Below are 19,011 nucleotides of genomic sequence, written 5' to 3'. Positions count from 1 at the left end.
GAGATCCCCTACCAACCCTCCCCAGCCGTTACCCCGGACCCTGAATCAGGGGAAGGATCAGCCTGTAAGTGCTTTAAACATGTTAACATTTATTTTTAGTGGAGCAGGAATAGTTACTAGTTGAAAAGAAGGTCAATATATATGGGGATAGAACAGAAATCCTCTTGGGAGATTTCCGAGAAGCTCTCCTGCAGGTAATCGAAAAGCCTCCGCATGAGGTTCCTGGGGAGTGTGCCTTAAAGCACACTTTTCCGCGCCAGGCTATCATCAGGTACTCCGGGAGCATTGCCTCCACGAGCATGTCAGCATAGGCCCCTGGTTTTGTGCTGGCTTTCACGCAGCATGCGCTCTCTATCTGCCTCAGTGACCCTCCTCAGGGTGATCTCGCTCAGAGACTCCTGCATTTAATTACAGTAATTTGTGTACTATTAGTATTGGGAGTGCTTCACTGTTCCTTTGCATAACAATGAGCGTCACTTTACAGCCACGTGGTGGAGGCTGCAGAGTGGCAGCATACAGGGATCTTTCCCAGGGAACAGACGCGAGGGGTGCAACAGGGGCAGAGTTTATGCTTTCAGGATTGCCTGTAGCAAGAGGACAGTGGTATACATTCACTTTTAAGCAGCCAAAAGTTTTTGGCTTACCATGCCTGGCTGCTCCACGGATTCTGCTGTCCTGCCCCGCTTGTCTGATCTGCAGTGCAATCCCCCAGGCAATGAAAGCGAATTCCGAAAATTCGAACTTTCCCTGCGTGAGTGCTGTGCATGGTCTTGTTCACAGAGACTGACTAGACTATGTTTCCTCTTTGCAAAAATGTATCTTTATAAGGAAGTCAATCCCTTTTTCCCATCACACAGCTGCAACTGTATCCCGACCTGCTCCAGCATGCCCCTCACAGAGGCTGGCGCAGATTAGGCGGCGCAAGAAAAAGACACGGGACGAGATGTTCGCAGAACTTATGGGCTGCTCCCGAGCCGAGGCGGCCCGGCAGAGCCTGTGGAGGGAGAACCTCTCTCAGCAGCAGCGCTCACACAGCGAACGGGAGGACAGGTGGCGGCAGGAAGACCAGCAGGCGACTCAAACGCTGCTTGGACTAATGAGGGAACAAATGGACACGCTCAGGCGCCTTGTGGATGTTCTGCAGGACCGCAGGCAGGAGGACAGAGCCCCTCTGCACTGTATCTGCAACCGCCCTCCCCCGCCACAAAGTCCAATACCCCCCTCACATAAAATAACACGAAGGAGGTGCACGAGGGGCCGTGAAAACTGTCACTCCACCCCAGCAGAGTGCTCAAGTACCAAAAAGCTCTCGTTCGCTAAATTTTGAGAAGTCCTTCCCTTCCTGGATCACCCAAGCCCAAATCCCAGTTTCGTCCCCTCACTGTGTAGTTGATTATTAAAAATAGTTTGCTGTTCATTACTGTTTCCGTCATGTTTCTTTACAGAAGACTTTGTGTGAAGAGGGGGGAGGGGGTTGGTAATTGCATAGGACGGTCACCATTACCTGGGTACAGACACGGGCAGGATCTACAGCAGGTCACACACACAGTGCGGTCACTAGGCACCCTGGTCAGTCTGGGAGGTGTTTTTCATGTTCTCTGCATAGGCGGCAGGTGCCCTGCTCCAGCTATATTTGGAGCTGGGTCTCTCCCCCGGCCCTGCCTGGATCGGGCCCTGGCCCCCACGGGTCTCCCCCCACCCCGCCGCGCTGCGTACCTGCCTGACAGTAGAGCGGCTCCCCGCAGAAATGCTGTCTGGTGCCCCAGGGTCCTAGCACCTGCCATACACAAATGGCAAGGCAGGCTGCCCTTACCCTGCCCTTCCACCATAGCCCTGAGCCTCTCCAATGCCCCAAACCCTCAGCCCCAGCCAGAGCCCTCATCCCCCTACACCTCCTCCCCCTTCCCACACACCCCTCACCCCTTCCTACGCCCCCACCCCCAGCCCAGAGCCTGCACCCCTCACCCCTTCCTTCACACCCACCTGTAAACGTCCTCCCCCGCCACAAGGCCACATAGCCCCCGCACACAGAGTCCCGAAACGGAGGGATGGCAGGCTTAGTTGAAACAACCAGTCCAGCAGTGCAGACCGCTCTAGGAGCAGGAGCCTGTCATTCCTCGAGTGTAGAAGCGGTCTGTACATCACTGCACACCCTACCCACCGCAGTCTGCGTCCCTGTTTCAACCCTTTAACGCGAATTCATTAGTAAAGAAAATGTTAATTAACAATATTCCATTAACTTTATTTTTAAACGTGTGTTGGAAGGGGGGAAACGTGGTGAACGGGCTATGTAACCGCAAAAGAAAGTCAACAGTAACTGAAAGAGGGGCAGGTTCAGCTTCTCTGTAAAGAACCTGAACAGTCACAGGTTACCCTGCAACCTGAGGAACCTATCTTTCAAAGCCTCCCGAATGCACAGCGCTTCCCGCTGGGCTCTTCTAATTGCACGGGTGTCTGGCTAAGCGTAATCAGCAGCCAGGCGATTTGCCTCAACCTCCCATCCCGCCATAAAGGTCTCCCCCTTGCTCTCTCAGAGATTGTGGAGCAAGCAGCAATAACAATGGGGATATTGGTTTTGCTGAGATCCGAGCGAGTCAGTAAGCTTCGCCATCTCCCCTTGAGATGTCCGAAAGCACACTCCACCACCATTCTGCACTTGCTCAGCCGGTAGTTGAAGAGTTCCTTGTCGCTGTTCAAGGCGCCTGTATAGGGCTTCATGAGCCAGGGCATTAGCGGGTAGGCTGGGTCCCCGAGGATCACTATAGGCATCTCCACATCCCCAACACTTATTTTGTGGTCCGGGAAGAAACTACCTTCTTGCAGGCTTCTAAACAGACCAGAGTTCCTGAAAACACGCGCGTCATGAACCTTGCCCGGCCACCCAACGTTGATGTTGGTAAAGCGTCCCCTATGGTCCACCAGTGCTTGCAGCACCATTGAAAAGTAGCCCTTTCGGTTAATATACTGGCTGGCCTGGTGGGCTGGTCCCAGGATAGGGATGTGAGTCCCATCTATAGCCCCACTGCAGTTTGGGAATCCCATCGCGGCGAAGCCATCTGTGATGACCTGGACGTTTCCCAGGGCCAGTACCTTCGAGAGCAGGAGCTCAACAATTGCGTGGGCTACTTGCATCATAGCAAGCCCCACGGTAGATTTGCCCACGCCAAAGTGGTTCACTACTGACCGGTAGCTGTCTGGCGTGGCAAGTTTCCAGAGGGCTATGGCCACTCGCTTCTGCACAGTCAGGGCTGCTCACATGCGGGTGTCCTTGCACTTCAGGGCAGGGGACAGCAAGTCACAGAGTTCAAGGAAAGTGCCCTTACGCATCCTGAAGTTTCGCAGCCACTGTGATTCATCCCAGACCTGCAGCACTATGCGGTCCCACCAGTCCGTGCTTGTTTCCCGGGCCCAGAATCGCCGTCCCATAGCATGAACATGACCCATTGCCACCATGATCTCCACGGTGCGTCATACTGTGCTTTCTGAGAGGTCTGTGCCACTCTGAGATTTCGTGTCCTCACCGCACTGCCGGAGCCTCCTCGCCCGATTTCTCAGCATCTGACTGTTGAAGAGGTGTACGATAAGGTGCGAGGAGTTGACAATGGCCATAAGTGCAGCGATGATCGCAGCGGGCTCCATGATCGCAGTGGAGTGGAGTGCTGTGGTGTCCGCGCTGTCACTAACAGGAAAAGTGTGCGAACTGATTTCCCGCCGGCGGGAGTGACGGTTGAATGCTGACAGTTACCCAAGACCACCCTCAACACAGTTTTCCCCCAGCATGCATTGGGGGGATATCCCAGAATTCCAATGGGCAGCGGGGAGTGCAGGAACTGTGGGCTAGCTTCCCACAGTGCACCGCTTCCAATTTCGACGCTTGCCCTGTTAGTGTGGACTCACAAAGTCGAATTAGTGTCCTTAGTGTGGACACACAAATTCGACTTTGTAAGGTCGATTCTACAAATTCGAATTAACTTATATCGAACTAATCTGATAGTGTAGACATACCCTGAGACACACAATAGTTTAGTTCCCTGTGGGATGTACTGTTTTGGTATAATTTTCATTTTGGGTTTAGTGTGCAAGTGCTGGGTGATGGCCTGTGATCTACGGAATGTCCGAATAGATGATCTGGTGGTCCTTTCTGGCCTTAAACTCCATGAATAAAAAAAAATCTAGAATAATTTCAGATATACACAAGGTATATGCTGTCGTACATATATGTACTCTTTACGTCCAGCACACAAATCTGTTTGTGAATGGAAAACTATAGGACAATAGCATTTCACTGCTATGTCTAACATAAATTAAATTTTATTCCTTCTGTAAGATTTATTAAATTAAAAGTTGAGTATTGTCATAGTTGTAGATGAATTGCAGAACTACTTTTCAAGGTATTGCATGCTAATCTCTCAATCTTTTTTAGACTGAATTTGTGTGTATCGCACTGAAATTTAAATAATAATTTTTATGTAACTTATTTCTCAAGGTGCTCCGTAAAGATCTTCACTGCTACCATTTAAAGCTAGAGGTCAAGGATCTGAAAATGCAGATCGAACACATGATGTCTCTAGTATCACTTCAAGAGCAGCAACATAAGCAAACAGAAAAGTAAGTGTGTGTTTGTATATCATGCTTGACGTGTGTTCCTCTTCAAAACTTGTTATTTGTATAATAAATGTACAGATTTCAATGAGTTTCAGGTGACAGTGGCAGCATAATTTTCCAAACCTTTATCTAAACAGTTCTAATTACTGAAACAAAAATATATTCCTATATAATGGAAAACATCATAAGCATAGTATTCTTGTAATGTTCAACAGAATGTTGAAAATTCCATCCACCTCCCAGTATCCCTTCAATATAAGATTTCTCCTTTAATAAAAGGTGATCAGCATAAGAACAGCCATACTGGGTCAGACCAAAGGTCCATCTAGCCCAGTATCTTGTCTTCTGACAGTGGCCAATGACAGGTGCCCCAGAGGCAATCAACAGAACAGGTAATCAAGTGATGCATCCCCTGTCGTCCATTCCCAGCTTCTGGCAAATAGAGGCTAAGGACACCGTCCCTGTCCATCCTGGCTAAAAGCAATTGATGGACCTATCCTCCATGATTTTATCTAGTTCTTTTTTGAATCCTGTTATAATCTTGGCCTTCACAACATCCTCTGGCAAGGAGTTCCACAGATTGACTGCAGTGTGTGAAAAAATACTTTTGTTTGTTTGTTTTGTTTGTTTTAAACCTGCTGCCTATTAATTTCATTTGGTGGCCCTAGTTCTTGTGTTATGAGAAGGAGTAAATAACACTCAGGGCTTGTCTACACTACCGACCGGATTGGCGGGCAGCAATCAATCCAGCGGGGGTCCATTTATCGCATCTAGTGGAGCGCAAGCAGAACGTGGAGCGCAAGCAAAGTCGACGGGAGAGCGTCGGCTGTCAAGTTGCATATTTTGGATCAACCCCGCACGGTAGTGTAGAGAAGCCCTTCCTTATTTACTTATTTACAAGCCCTGCCTTATTTATAGACCTCTGTCATGCACCCCCCCTCCCCTTGCCCCCGTCTTTTCCAAGCTGAAAAGTCCCAGTCTTATTAATCCTCATAGAGAAGCCATTTCATACCCCTAATCATTTTTGTTGCCCTCTTCTGAACCTTTTCCAAGCCCAATGTACCTTTTTTGAATTGGGGCAACCACATCTGCACGCAGTATGTGGGTGTACCATAGATTTATATAGAGGCAGTATATTTCCTGTCTTATTATCTATGCCTTTCTTAATGATTCCCAACATTCTGTTCACTTTTTTTGACTGCCACTGCACATTGAGTGGATGTTTTCAGAGAACTATCCACAGTGACTTCAAGATCTCTTTCTTGAGTGGTAACAGCTAATTTAGACCCCATCATTTTATACATATAGTTGGAATTATGTTTTCCAATGTGCATTACTTTGCATTTATCAACATTGAATTTAATCTGCCATTTTGTTGCCCAGTCACTCAGTTTTGAGAGATCCTTTTGTAGCTCTCAGTCTGTCTGGGACTTAACTACCTTGAGTAGTTTTGTATCATCTACAAATTTTGCCACCTCACTGTTTACCCTTTTTCCAAATCATTTATGAATCTGTTGAATAGGACTGGTCCCAGTACAGACCCCTCGGGGACACCACTGTTTACATCTTTCCATTCTGAAAACTGATTATTTATTCCTACCCTTTGTTTCTTCTTCGAGTGATTGCTCCTATGCATTCCATGTAGGTGTGCGCGCTGCGCGTGCACGGTTCTTCGGAACATTTTTACCCTAGCAACACCGGCGGGCCGGCTGGGCGCCCCCTGGAGTGGCGCTGCTATGGCGCTGTATATATACCCCAGCCGGCCCGTCCGCTCCTCAGTTCCTTCTTTCCGCCCGTGACGGCTAGTAGGAACAGTGGAGTGCTCTCTTACCTCCACAGCCCTAGCGTTCTCAATAGTTTTCCTGTATATTTATTAATAGTTTGTTAGTTTTCTTGTTAAAGTTGATAGTTAGTTGTATAGCATAGTAGTTAGGGAATTAGAGGGGCTAGCCCTCTTCTTTCGCCCCGGTGCGGGCTTATGCCCGGGGCACCGGGATTCAAGCCCTGCGTGGCTTGCCAACGGTCCATGCCGGTGAGTGACCCGCACGACTCTTGCCTCCGCTGCCTGGGAGAGTCGCACCGGTCAGATAAGTGCCCCATTTGTGTGGCTTTCAAGCCGCGTACGAGGAAGGAGCGGGACTCTCGATTAAAACAGCTCCTGATGGAGTCGGCTCTCCAACCTCCGGCACCAGCTCCGTCGGCGCCGAAACCGGCCTCAGTGAGCAGCGCACCGGCAGCACCGAGCCGCTCCAGTGCCGGCGCGTCTCGGCACCCGGCACCGAAGACCCGGCACCGCTCCCTCTCCCCGGGGAAGAAGCAAAAGGTGCCGGAGACAGCAGCTGCTAAACAACAGCACAAGCCGTCAGCCCAGCCGCCACCGACCTCAACGGTACAGGCTGAGGCAGTGCACAAAAAGTGCACCGGGCCGTTGACTCCGGCGCCGCAAGGGCCGTCGAGTCCGGCACCGCCCGGCTCCCTGGTGCCGACCGAGGAAGAGCTGAGGCTCCCGTCTACGCCGGAGGCGTTCGCAACGGCAAGGGAGCTAATTGACCTCACGGATCAGGGCCATCAGCTACCGGCACCGCCGGTACGGACTCTAAAATCCATGGGAAAGCCTCTGATGATGCGCCCTCCTTCTCTCGGCCGAGGTGATCGGAGCACCATGATCCGCTCTCGCTCCCGTTCTCCTTCAAGGGGCCGATCACCACCGCACCGGGCCCGCTCCACACGGCGGTCGACGTCGAGACGACACTCCCCATCTCGTCACCGGTCGCAGTCCCGGTACCACTCGCAATCGCGGTACCGGTCGCACTCCCGGCGGCGTTCCAGGTCCCGGTCGCCGAGTCGCCGGCACCGCACACGGTCCGGCTCCAGACATCGCGGACGTTATCGCGATTCGCGCAGCCGCTCAAGGCGCCGCCGATCGCGCTCGAGGTCAGTCTCTCGGCGCCGCCGGTCGAGCTCCTGGTACCGCGCTTCACGAAGGTCCCGTTCGCCGATCAAGCATGACGACCGGCACCGTCCACCGGCACCGGAGAGACAGTTTATCCCGGCACCGGATGTTCACCCGGGTACCGCTACAGCCCCTCCCTGGCCTTCGAGGGAGCCCTCAGTTGCTTCTCCGGAGGGCAGCGCGGTGGACTTCAGAGCGGGGTCTATTCCGCCAGACCATGGACCTCAGCAATGGGGGTTTTGGGTACCCTGGGCCCATCATGAGCAGGGGCCTCCCCTTCCACCGAGACAGCCTGGTTCGGTGCGCTCGGTGCCGGAGGCCACGGTGAGCAGGCCACCCCCGTCTCCCACGCCGCAGTCTGCCCCCCGTGATACACCGTTGGGGCATGAGACGCTGGCACCAGACAGACCAGACGCGCAGCCAGCTCCTGAAGAGGTGCTGCCTGGTCACTCCTCATCCTCCTCTCCCGACGAGGCGGTGGCGGGGGCGTCGCCAGCAGAGCCCCCACCGATAGACCTCAAAGCGCACCAGGACCTTCTTCGGCGGGTAGCGAAAGCTATCAACCTGCCAATCGAGGAGGTCCAGGAGGTCGATGATCCCATCACGGACGTAGTGGGAGCAGACGCCCCCGTAAGAGTAGCGCTGCCATTTATCCGCACAATCCAGCGGAACAATGCCGCCATCTGGCAGTCGCCCTCCTCCGTCCCTCCCACGGCACGTGGCGTGGAGAGGAAGTATTCGGTACCACCAACAGGGTACGAATACCTTTATGTCCACCCGACTCCGGACTCGTTGGTGGTCCAATCCGTTAACGACCGGGAGCGTAACGGACAGCCTGCCGCTGCGCCGAAGTCTAAGGAGTCCAGGCGCATGGACTTACTGGGACGAAAAATTTACTCCGTGGGCGGTCTCCAACTCCGCATCGCTAATCAAATGGCCCTGCTCTCCCGGTATACCTTTAACATCCTGGGTTGCCTGGGAAAGTTCGCGGAGCTGACCCCACAAGACTCCCGCCGGGAATTCTCGGCGCTTCTGGAAGAAGGCAAGTTGGCCTCCAGGACCTTGATTAAGGCTGCGGTCGACTCAGCGGACTCGGGGGCCAGGACTGTGGTGTCCGGTGTAACCATGCGACGCATCGCGTGGCTACAGTCATCCACTCTGCCACCGGAGGTACAATATACCCTCCAGGACCTCCCCTTTGAAACACAGGGCCTGTTCTCGGAAAAAACTGATTAGAGAATTCAGACCCTCAAGGACGGACGAGTGGCAATCCGTACTTTGGGGATGCATACACCAGCCACTCAGAGGCGTCCGTTCCGCCAACAGCCCTATCGGCCCGGACCGCAGGCCAGGTCTCGGCCATTTAACAATCGCAGGGCCCCATTCCGCCGCAGACCGTCAGGCGGGCGGCGCAACCAATCTCAAGGCTCGTCCAAGGCTCCTCAAGGTCCCAAGCCGGCCTTTTGACGGGACGCCCGAGGACGGCGCACCACTCTCCCCTCAGGATCCATCCCCGTTATTTTCGAATCGCCTTTCCCGCTTCCTCCAGGCGTGGTATTCGGTAACATCAGACGGCTGGGTGCTCAACACCATCCAGCACGGCTACCACCTACAGTTTACTTCGCCCCCTCCCTCCCACCCACCCTCCCCGTCCCTCTTCAGGGACCCCTCTCACGAGCAAGTCCTCTTACAGGAGGTCCAGTCTCTGAGCGTGGGTGCCATCGAGGAGGTGCCTCCCAGCAGGCGGGGCAGGGGATTCTACTCCAGATATTTTCTCATCCCCAAGGCGAAAGGGGGTCTTCGCCCCACCTTGGACCTCCGAGAGCTGAACAAATACCTCTGCAAGCTCAAGTTTCGGATGAGCTTGCATCTGAAGAAGTGGGTATTCACCCACGAAAGCTCATGCTGCAAAACGTCTGTTAGTCTATAAGGTGCCACAGGATTCTTTAAGTTTCGGATGGTAACTTTGGGGACCATTATCCCTTCTTTGGATCCAGGAGACTGGTTTGCCGCCCTCGACATGAAGGATGCTTACTTTCATGTGGCAATTTACCCCCCCCACAGACGCTACCTGCGCTTTATGGTCAACGAGGCCCACTACCAGTTTGCGGTGTTACCCTTCGGCCTCTCCACCGCACCACGGGTATTCACCAAATGCATGGCGGTCGTAGCTGCGGCCCTCCGTCGTCGTCGGATTCACGTGTACCCGTACCTCGACGACTGGCTGATTCGTGGCCGTACCCAAGAGCAGGTGGCGGCTCAGGTATCCGAGATTCTGTGTCTGTTTCGGTCTCTTGGCCTGCTTGTCAACACCGACAAGTCCCACCTAGTTCCAACACAAAGAGTGGAATTCATAGGAGCCGTCCTCGACTCCACTCTGGCAGGGCCTGCCTCCCTCGGGGCCGACACGACACGTTGGCATCCCTGATACGAACACTTCAGGCCTTTCCGACAACAACAGTGCGGTGCTGCCTTCGTCTTCTGGGTCACATGGCAGCGTGTACGTTTGTGACCGCGCACGCAAGGCTGCGACTGCGCCCGTTCCAAATGTGGCTGGCTTCGGTGTACCGCCCTCAGCGCGACCCACTGGACATGGTGGTGGTGGTGCCGAGTCCCGCTCTTCAGTCACTCACCTGGTGGCTGGATCCGGAGACAGTCTGCGCAGGGGTTCCGTTCCGCCCTCCTCGCCCGTCGATCACCCTGACCACAGACGCGTCGGCGCTGGGTTGGGGGGCTCACATAGGAGACCTGCACACCCAAGGTCTCTGGTCAGCCCAGGAGCTCTCCCTCCATATCAACGTCCGGGAGCTGAGAGCGATCCGTCTGGCGTGTCTTGCCTTTCGGACCCACCTTCAGGGTCGCTGTGCAGCGGTGTACACGGACAACACCACAGCCATGTTCTATGTCAACAAGCAGGGCGGAGCTCGGTCCTCCCCGCTTTGCAAGGAGGCGATGCTCCTCTGGGACCTTTGCGTGACCCACTCGATTCGCCTCGAAGCGTTTTTTCTACCGGGGGTACAGAACACGTTGGCGGACCGTTTGAGCAGGTCCTTCGCCTCCCACGAGTGGTCCCTTCGCCCAGATGTGGCTTACACAATCTTCCAGAGGTGGGGGTTTCCCCAGATAGACCTCTTCGCCTCCCGGGCCAACAGGAAGTGCCACAGGTTTTGCTCCTTCCAGGGTCAAGCTCCAGGCTCCCTCTCGGATGCGTTTCTCCTGCCATGGATGGAGCCTCTCCTCTACGCATTCCCCGCTTTCCGCTCGTCCACCGAGTATTACTCAAGCTTCGGAGAGACAGGGCCCGCGTAATACTCGTCGCTCCGGCCTGGCCGAGGCAGCATTGGTATACCCTGCTGCTCGAGCTGTCGGTTCGGGAACCCATTCCCCTTCCGCTATGGCCGGACCTCATCACTCAGGACCTCGGCAGACTTTGTCACCCGAACCTGCAGTCGCTGCATCTTACAGCTTGGTTCCTGAGTGGTTGACCGACGCAGAGAGGGGATGTTCGGCTGCAGTGCAGCAAGTTCTGCTGGAAAGCAGGAAGCCGTCGACGCGGTCTACCTACCTCGCAAAGTGGAAACGCTTTGCGCTATGGTGCGACCAGCGAAGTCTTAACCCATTCTCGGCCCCCATCCAGACCGTCCTCGATTACCTCTGGTACCTGAAAGGTCAAGGTCTCGCGATCTCGTCCCTGAGGGTGCACCTGGCGGCTCTGTCAGCCTTCCGGCCCGCTGTAGGAGGGCGCTCCGTCTTCTCCAACCCGATGGTAGCCCGCTTCCTTAAAGGGTTAGACCGTCTCTACCCTCAGGTGCGTCCGCCTGCTCCGACTTGGGACCTGAACCTGGTCCTCGCCCAGATGATGGGCCCGCCCTTCGAGCCCCTGGCCACGTGCTCTCTGCTCCATCTTACCTGGAAGACGGCCTTCCTCGTGGCGATCACATCCGCCAGACGAGTCTCGGAACTCCGCGCCCTGACAGCAGGTCCCCCATATACCGTCTTCCACGGGGACAAAGTGCAGCTTCGACCGCATCCGGCCTTCCTCCCCAAGGTGGTGTCGGCCTTCCATCTTAATCAGGAGATCTTCCTCCCGGTTTTATTTCCAAAGCCGCACGCCTCACCTCATGAACGGCAGCTCCACACCCTGGATGTCCGTAGGGCCCTCGCCTTTTACATCGACCGGACGAAGTCCTTCCGGCATTCCTCCCAGCTCTTCGTGGCAATTGCTGAGCGTATGAAAGGCGAGCCGGTTTCCTCGCAGCGGATTTCATCCTGGGTGACGTCCTGTATACGAGCGTGCTACGAGCTTGCTCGCGTCCCCCCGTGCCGCCTCACCGCACACTCGACGAGGGCGCATGCCTCGTTGGCCGCCTTCCTGGCCCACGTTCCCATCCAGGACATCTGCAGAGCGGCTACCTGGTCTTCAGTCCACACCTTCGCTTCCCACTACGCGTTGGTGCAGCAGTCTCGGGATGACGCAGCCTTCGGCTATGCGGTATTACACTCCGCCACGTCTCATTCCGACCCCACCGCCTAGGTAAGGCTTGGGAATCACCTACATGGAATGCATAGGAGCAATCACTCGAAGAAGAAAAGACGGTTACTCACCTGTAGTAACTGGTGTTCTTCGAGATGTGTTGCTCCTATCCATTCCAGACCCGCCCTCCTTCCCCACTGTCGGAATAGCCGGCAAGAAGGAACTGAGGAGCGGACGGGCCGGCTGGGGTATATATACAGCGCCATAGCGGCGCCACTCCAGGGGGCGCCCAGCCGGCCCGCCGGTGTTGCTAGGGTAAAAATGTTCCGAAGAACCGTGCACGCGTGGCGCGCACACCTACATGGAATGGATAGGAGCAACACATCTCGAAGAACACCAGTTACTACAGGTGAGTAACCGTCTTTTCCTATCTTTAAACCAGTTACCAATCCATGAGAGAACCTTTCCTCTTATCCCATGATAGCTTACTTTGCTTAAGAGCCTTTGGTGAGGGACCTTGTCAAAGGCTTTCTGATAATCTAAATACACTATATTCACTGGATCCCCCTTGTTCACATGCATGTTGACCCCCTCAATGAATTCTAGTAGATTGGTGAGGCATGATTTCTCTTTACAAAAGCCATGTTGACTATTCCCCAACAAATTATGTTCATCTATGTGTCTGACAATTTTGCTCTTTACTATAGTTTCAACCAGTTTGCCTAGTACTGAAGTCAGGCTTACAGGTCTGTAATTGCCAGGATCACCGCTGGAGCCTCTTTCAAAACTTGGCATCATATTAGCTATCCTCCAGTCATTTTGGTACAGAAGCTGATTTAAATGATAGGTTACAAATGACAGTTAGTAGTCCAGCAATTTCACATTTGAGTTCCTTCAGAACTCTTGGGTGAATACCATTTGGTCTTGGTGACGTATTACTGTTTAATTTATCAATTTGTTCCAAAACCTCATCTAATGACACCTCAATTTGGGACAGTTCCTCAGATCTGTCACCTAAAAAGAATGGCTCAGGTTTGGGAATCTCCCTCACATCCTCAACTGTGAAGACCGATGCAAAGAATTCATTTAGTTTCTCCTCCATGGCCTTATCGTCCTTGAGTGCTCCTTTAGCATCTCGATCATCCAGAGACCCCACTGGTTGTTTAGCAGGCTTCCTGCTTCTGATGTATTTAAAAAAAATGTTGATATTACTTTTTGAGTCTTTGGCTAGCTGTTCTTCAGATTCTTTTTTGCCCTTACTAATTATATTTTTAAACTTCATTTGCCAGAGTTTATGCTCCTTTCTATTTTCCTCACTAGGATTTAACTTTTTTTGGTTCTCTTAATATGTTTTTTAATTTGGGGTTACATTTAAGTTGAGCCTCTATTGTGATGTCTTTAAAAAGTTTCCATGCAGCTTGCAAGGATTTTACTTTAGGTGCTGTACCTTTTAATTTCTGTTTAACTAACCTCCTCATTTTTGTGTAGTTCCCCTTTCTGAAATTAAATGCTACAATGTTGGGCCTTTGTGGTGTTTTCCCCGCCACAGGAGTGTTGCATTTTATTATATTATGGTCACTATTACCAAGCGGTCCAGCTATATTCACCTCTTGGACCTGATCCTGTGCTCCACTTTGGAATAAATCAAGAATTGCCTCTCCTCTTGTGGGTTCCAGGACTAGCTGCTCCAAGAAGCTGTCATTTAAGGTGTCAAGAAACTTTATCTCTGCATCCCTTCCTGAGGTGATATGTACAAATCAATATGGGGATAGTTGAAATCCCTTGAGTTTTTTATTTTAATAACTTCTCTAATCTCCCTGAGCATTTCACAGTCACTGTCATCATCCTGGTCAGGTGGTCTGTAATATATCCCTACTGCTATAGTTTTATTATACAAGCATGGAATTACTATTCATAGAGATTCTGTGGTACAGTTTGGTTCATTTCAGATTTTTACTTCATTTGATTTTACGCTTTCTTTCACATATAGTTCCACTCCTCCACTAGCATGACCTGTTCTGTCCTTCCGATGTGTTTTGTACCCTGGTATTACTGTGTCCCATTGATTATCCTCATTTTACCAAGTTTCTGTGATGCCTCTTATATCAATATCCTAATTTAAGACGAGTCACTCTAGTTCACCCATCTTATTATTTAGACTTCTAGCATTGTTATATGAGCATTTTAAAACTTGTCACTTTTTAGCTGTCTGTCATTACATGATGTAATTGAATGGGACTTTTTTTTTCTTTTGACTATTTTTCATCAGATCCTACCTGTATTTGATCATTTTCCATCCTCTCCTCCTTATTAGGACATAACGAATCTCCATTTATAGATCCTCCTCTAAGGGATGTTCAAACCACATGCTCCTCTGCATCTGTCAGCTTTCCCCCAGCCTTTAGTTTAAAAACTGCTCTACAACCTTTTTAATTTTTAAGCACCAGCAATCTGGTTACATTTTGGTTTAGGTGGAGCCCATCCTTCCTGTATAGGCTCCTCCTTTCCCAAAAGTTTCCCCAGTTCCTAATAAATCTAAACCCCTCCTCCCTATACCATCGTCTCATCCACGCATTGAGACCCTGCAGTTCTGCCTGCCTAACAGGCCCTGTGCGTGGAACTGGAAGCATTTCAGAGACCAGGGGACCGTAGGTGCAGACTGCAGTGGTACCCATAGACTTCATAGAGGATGCTGATATAATTTCCATATGTATACCAAACAAAAAAGCACAGGGAGATTATAAACATCAATGTTAAGGTATATTGATCAGTTTTTGCTGTGTCGTAGGCTAACCTACCTGAGCTCGCTTGACTCCAGCTATCTCAAGTAACAGTAGCAGTGGAGACAGTGTAGCACAGGCTATCGAGTAGAATATGTAACCAGGATTCATGCCGGGCTCGTACTGCCTATGCTGTGCTGTCTCCACTGCTATTGTTAACCACGCTAGCTGGATTCAAGCTAGTTAAGGTAGGCTAGCCTGTGCACAGCTTTTGCTATGTTGACATACCCTTAGACTTAAATGGCTTTTAATGATAAGCAAAGTCTAATTTTGTTACACAGAAGCTGTTATACAGCTAATGGGATTCAAGAAAGTTAGATGCTTTGAGCAGATTTTTTAAAATCAACTATACATGTTAAATGCCATTACTGCAAACAATACAAGTGCTGAATAAGCCACACAAACTTGCAAACCTGAAACTGGAACTCTGGCCCACGTTTTGGATGCTGTATAAAAAGTGACCACGACCACTTTGGTGCCTGATGGAAAAATAATTGAATTGAAAAAAAGTCTGTGTTGATTATCTATATAATTGAAAAAAATAAATAGTATCAGAGGGGTAGCCGTGTTAGTCTGGATCTGTAAAAGCAGCAAAGAGTCCTGTGGCACCTTATAGACTAACAGAAGTTTTGGAGCATGAGCTTTCATGGGTGAATACAGACTCTTTGCTGCTTTTACAGATCTCTAATAATATCTTTAATATTATCAAAATATATCAACCATACTTGTGTGCTATTTTTCATGTTTTGGTGTATTGCACAGTGTTATGAAAATATTACTTACTAGGATGATAAAGAATTTTCATATACATCATATTTAATAGTTCAGGGAAGAGACCACCACCAAAATTAGCAGTGATTTCTGCATGGGGTTTAGTACTTTTCAGAAGTTGATTACGCTTCTTTCAAATTGAATCATACAATAAGACTACTAAATCAACAATAGGCTTTAAGGCCAGAAGGAACCAATGTGATGAACTAGTCTTACCTGCTGCATATTGCAGGCCACAGAATCTTGCCCACCCACTCTATAGTTTAAACCTGCAAGTGACCCGGGCCGCAATCTGCAGAGGAAGGAGAGAAACTTGCAGGGGTTCAGTTAATAGTAGTTTTTATGTTCTAACAGTTGTAGTTCATAGCTAGGTTACTGTTGACTAGACTAAAACTTTCATTTAAAATGATCTTTGTCTGGGGTTTTTTGTTTGTTTGTAGAGTTCTAAATGCTTTGCTTCCAGTTCTAAGAAAACAGTACTTCACCTTAAAAGAAGCTGGGCTGGCAAATGCTGTCATTGAGGCTAACTTCAAGGAGGTTGAACAGCTGATTCAGAGACCAAAAACAGTAGTTTGGGCTGACCAACCTGTTGAAGAGGAACCTAAACAAAATGATCAACCAGAGATGTCTGTTATCCTGGCATTTCCACAACTTGCAAGCAATCCAAATACACCTTGCCGTAAGTATATAATTAAATTTTCTAATGAGAATAATATGCAATGTTTTCCCAAAAAGCTATGATTTATATGGATAGATTACTTACATTAATATTTGGCAATATAGATTGGCAGTGCCTGCATTTTTTATGTGAACTGTGTCTGTTAAATTGCCATCTATCCCCAAAAAAATCTTGCAAACACAATCCAAACTTTTGGTGCAAAATGGTGGTCATGAATCAGATACTGTTGTGGATACATAGAAAATGTATATGGAGGAAAGACAATTCCCCTCGCCCTCAAACCTGCCTCAGAATGCCATGTCTGCTAGAAGATGGACCGTCCATTATGTCTAAGCATCTGGTTTCAGTTTTTGCCTGGATTTAAGTAGATATAGTGGCACCCTTGGATTGTTCAGATTAATCTTCCTTTAATCTGACTGAATTTCCATAATTGTGGTATAATCTACACAGTGAACTCTGGGATGTCCTATCTGGATGTAAACCAATGGTCAGTAGGTTTGGGCATTTTGGGAAGCCTAGAGGAGAATATTGAGTTAACTTGCCAAATGCCCCTCTTAGTCTGGCTGTTTGGTGACATGAATCAGGCATTTTGCAGGTATTGCTAAAGTTGGTGGAACTTCGGCAATTTCTTGACAGGTCACTTAGGGTTTGGTTTTTTTTTTTAATTTTAATTGCATATATTTCTTCTTTCTTTTACTTATAAAAAAATAATAAACTTCCAACAAATCGGATAGAGCAGAGAGGAATCAGACATGAAAACTTAATCGCTGATCAAGCAGTTTGAATGATGCAACATTAACTTTATAATCTATGAAAAGCAGATCCTAAAGCCCACCATATTTACATACTCATCTTTAACTCTATGGGTACCTTCTCTCCACTTGTATCAAATGTCTTTTTCTCTCAGCTGTTCGAGTGTCCTCTAACCTTAGTGATTGTCCATTGAAATTTATGAAAGATATCTGTAAACAGTCAAGAGACATATAAAAGGCAGGGTTTTTTTTTAATAATAGTCAAATGTGACAATAGCTAAGGCTACGTTTTAGTCACAGGTATTTTTAGTAAAAGTCATGGACAGATCACTGGCCATAAACAAAAATTCATGGGCCTGTGACCTGTCGATGACTTTTACTAAAAATACCTGCCCTTACTAAAACTTGGGCAGGGGGCTGCGAGTTCTTGGGGGGAGGGAGTAGTCTAGGGGCGCGCCAAGTGCTGGGAGATGTGGCCCAGGACCCCTGCTGGTACTGGAGGAGAGGATGTCAGACCACGGTGCATGGCCCGGGACCCCCGCTGGTACTTGGGGAGGGGATTGTCAGGGCTTCCTATTCGGCTCCACGTCTCTACAGCTCCTAGGTGGCAGAGGCAGGGGCTCGGCTGCTCCCGCCACTAGTGCTGGCTGTCGCAGCTCCCATTGGCCAGGAGCCGTATCCAATGGGAGCTGAGAGGCCTGCGAGCAGCATACGGTGTGGGCCTCCTCTGCCGCCTAGGAGCTGCAGGAGAGCCATGCCATTGGGATCTGGGGAGCCACCCACGCTCTCCAAGTCCCTGTCCCTAGCCCTGAGCCCCCTCCCACACACCCAAACTGCTGCTGCTGGCCGCTGCAAAAGTCATGGAGGTCACAGAAAGTCACGGAATCCATGACCGCTGTGATAGACTCATAGCCTTAACAATAACCAGTTTTGTTCTATTGTGTGGAGGTTTTGGTCTACTTATAGTCCTACTAAATCTGTTTTGGTGGGATAAACTCATTTAAACTTTTCATAACTATCATCTGAGTGCACTCTTCTGAACCACAGCATTTTCAAGGTGAGGGCTGGAGTTTCTGGTTATGAAAACTGGCTCTCTTCTCATTACAAACTAAAATATGATGTTTCACTCTACATATAAATAAGTGGTTTTGCCTACTTTTTCTTGTTTTTAGTTTAAATAACAATGTAATTAAAATTAGCTTTGCAAGTGTTTCATGTAAATGGTCCGTGAAACGTTTTTATTTTTTTAAAATAAGAGGTGGATACAGCTGTTACAAGCCTTACATGTATATATCTGGAAAAGTTGCTTTTTTTGTGTTGGTGATGTATGGATATGCAAGTAAGTGTTCAGAGTATTTATGACAGCTGAAATCTAACAAAACTCATCACCTGTCATTTTTTGTAACTTCTATTCCCTGCCTCTCTACCATGTCAAGCTAAACACTTTTCCCATATGGAACAAAACATGTCTACTTCTGTTTCATCCACCTCTCTACGAATCCTGTGTGTAACCCACACACTTCCTGGGTGTGGTGCTCTGTCCCCCTTTGGTGGCACCGAAACCACTTAGAGATTAGTGAGTCCGCCACAGCCTTAGCTAAGAGCTATGTGGCTGTTAGCTCATGTAGTATAGGCTCATTCGTTTAGTTTCACAAATCCCAGATTCAATCCCGCTCACCAACACCGGGGCTGTCGGCGTTAAATATACATTTAGAGTTTGATCCTGCTCTTATTGAATTCAAACCCATTCATGCTTTTGAACCAAAATCATAAGGATAGACTTCAGGTTTTCACACTGCTCAAAGGGATTGTGTTTGGATTAGTTGAGGATGATTCCCCATTCTCAATTTGTCTACTGTTCAAAGTCTTCAAGTGTTCCTTGGTGAACATAGCCCACTTCTGTTGTTGGATTACAGGTTTACCTATGCGAATGCAAACCACTTGTTTCAGTTGAGGTGATGCTTTTTTACACCAATCTTAACTTTTTTCATGCAGAC

General features: G+C 49.6%; 1 protein-coding gene across 1 annotated transcript in view; it reads left to right on the top strand.

The window, feature by feature from the left end:
* KIF18A (kinesin family member 18A) overlaps positions 1 to 19,011 on the top strand; it is a 131,245-nt gene that overhangs the window by 73,655 nt on the left and 38,579 nt on the right. The window contains 2 exon segments of the mRNA XM_039537087.1: positions 4,487 to 4,608; positions 16,024 to 16,262. Coding sequence (XP_039393021.1) covers positions 4,487 to 4,608; positions 16,024 to 16,262 — 361 coding nt within the window.

Source organism: Mauremys reevesii, linkage group 4, assembly GCF_016161935.1.
Source record: "Mauremys reevesii isolate NIE-2019 linkage group 4, ASM1616193v1, whole genome shotgun sequence".
NCBI classification, from domain to species: domain Eukaryota; kingdom Metazoa; phylum Chordata; order Testudines; family Geoemydidae; genus Mauremys; species Mauremys reevesii.
Note: the sequence above shows the minus strand (reverse complement) of the source record. Positions and strands in the feature narration are given on the sequence as shown.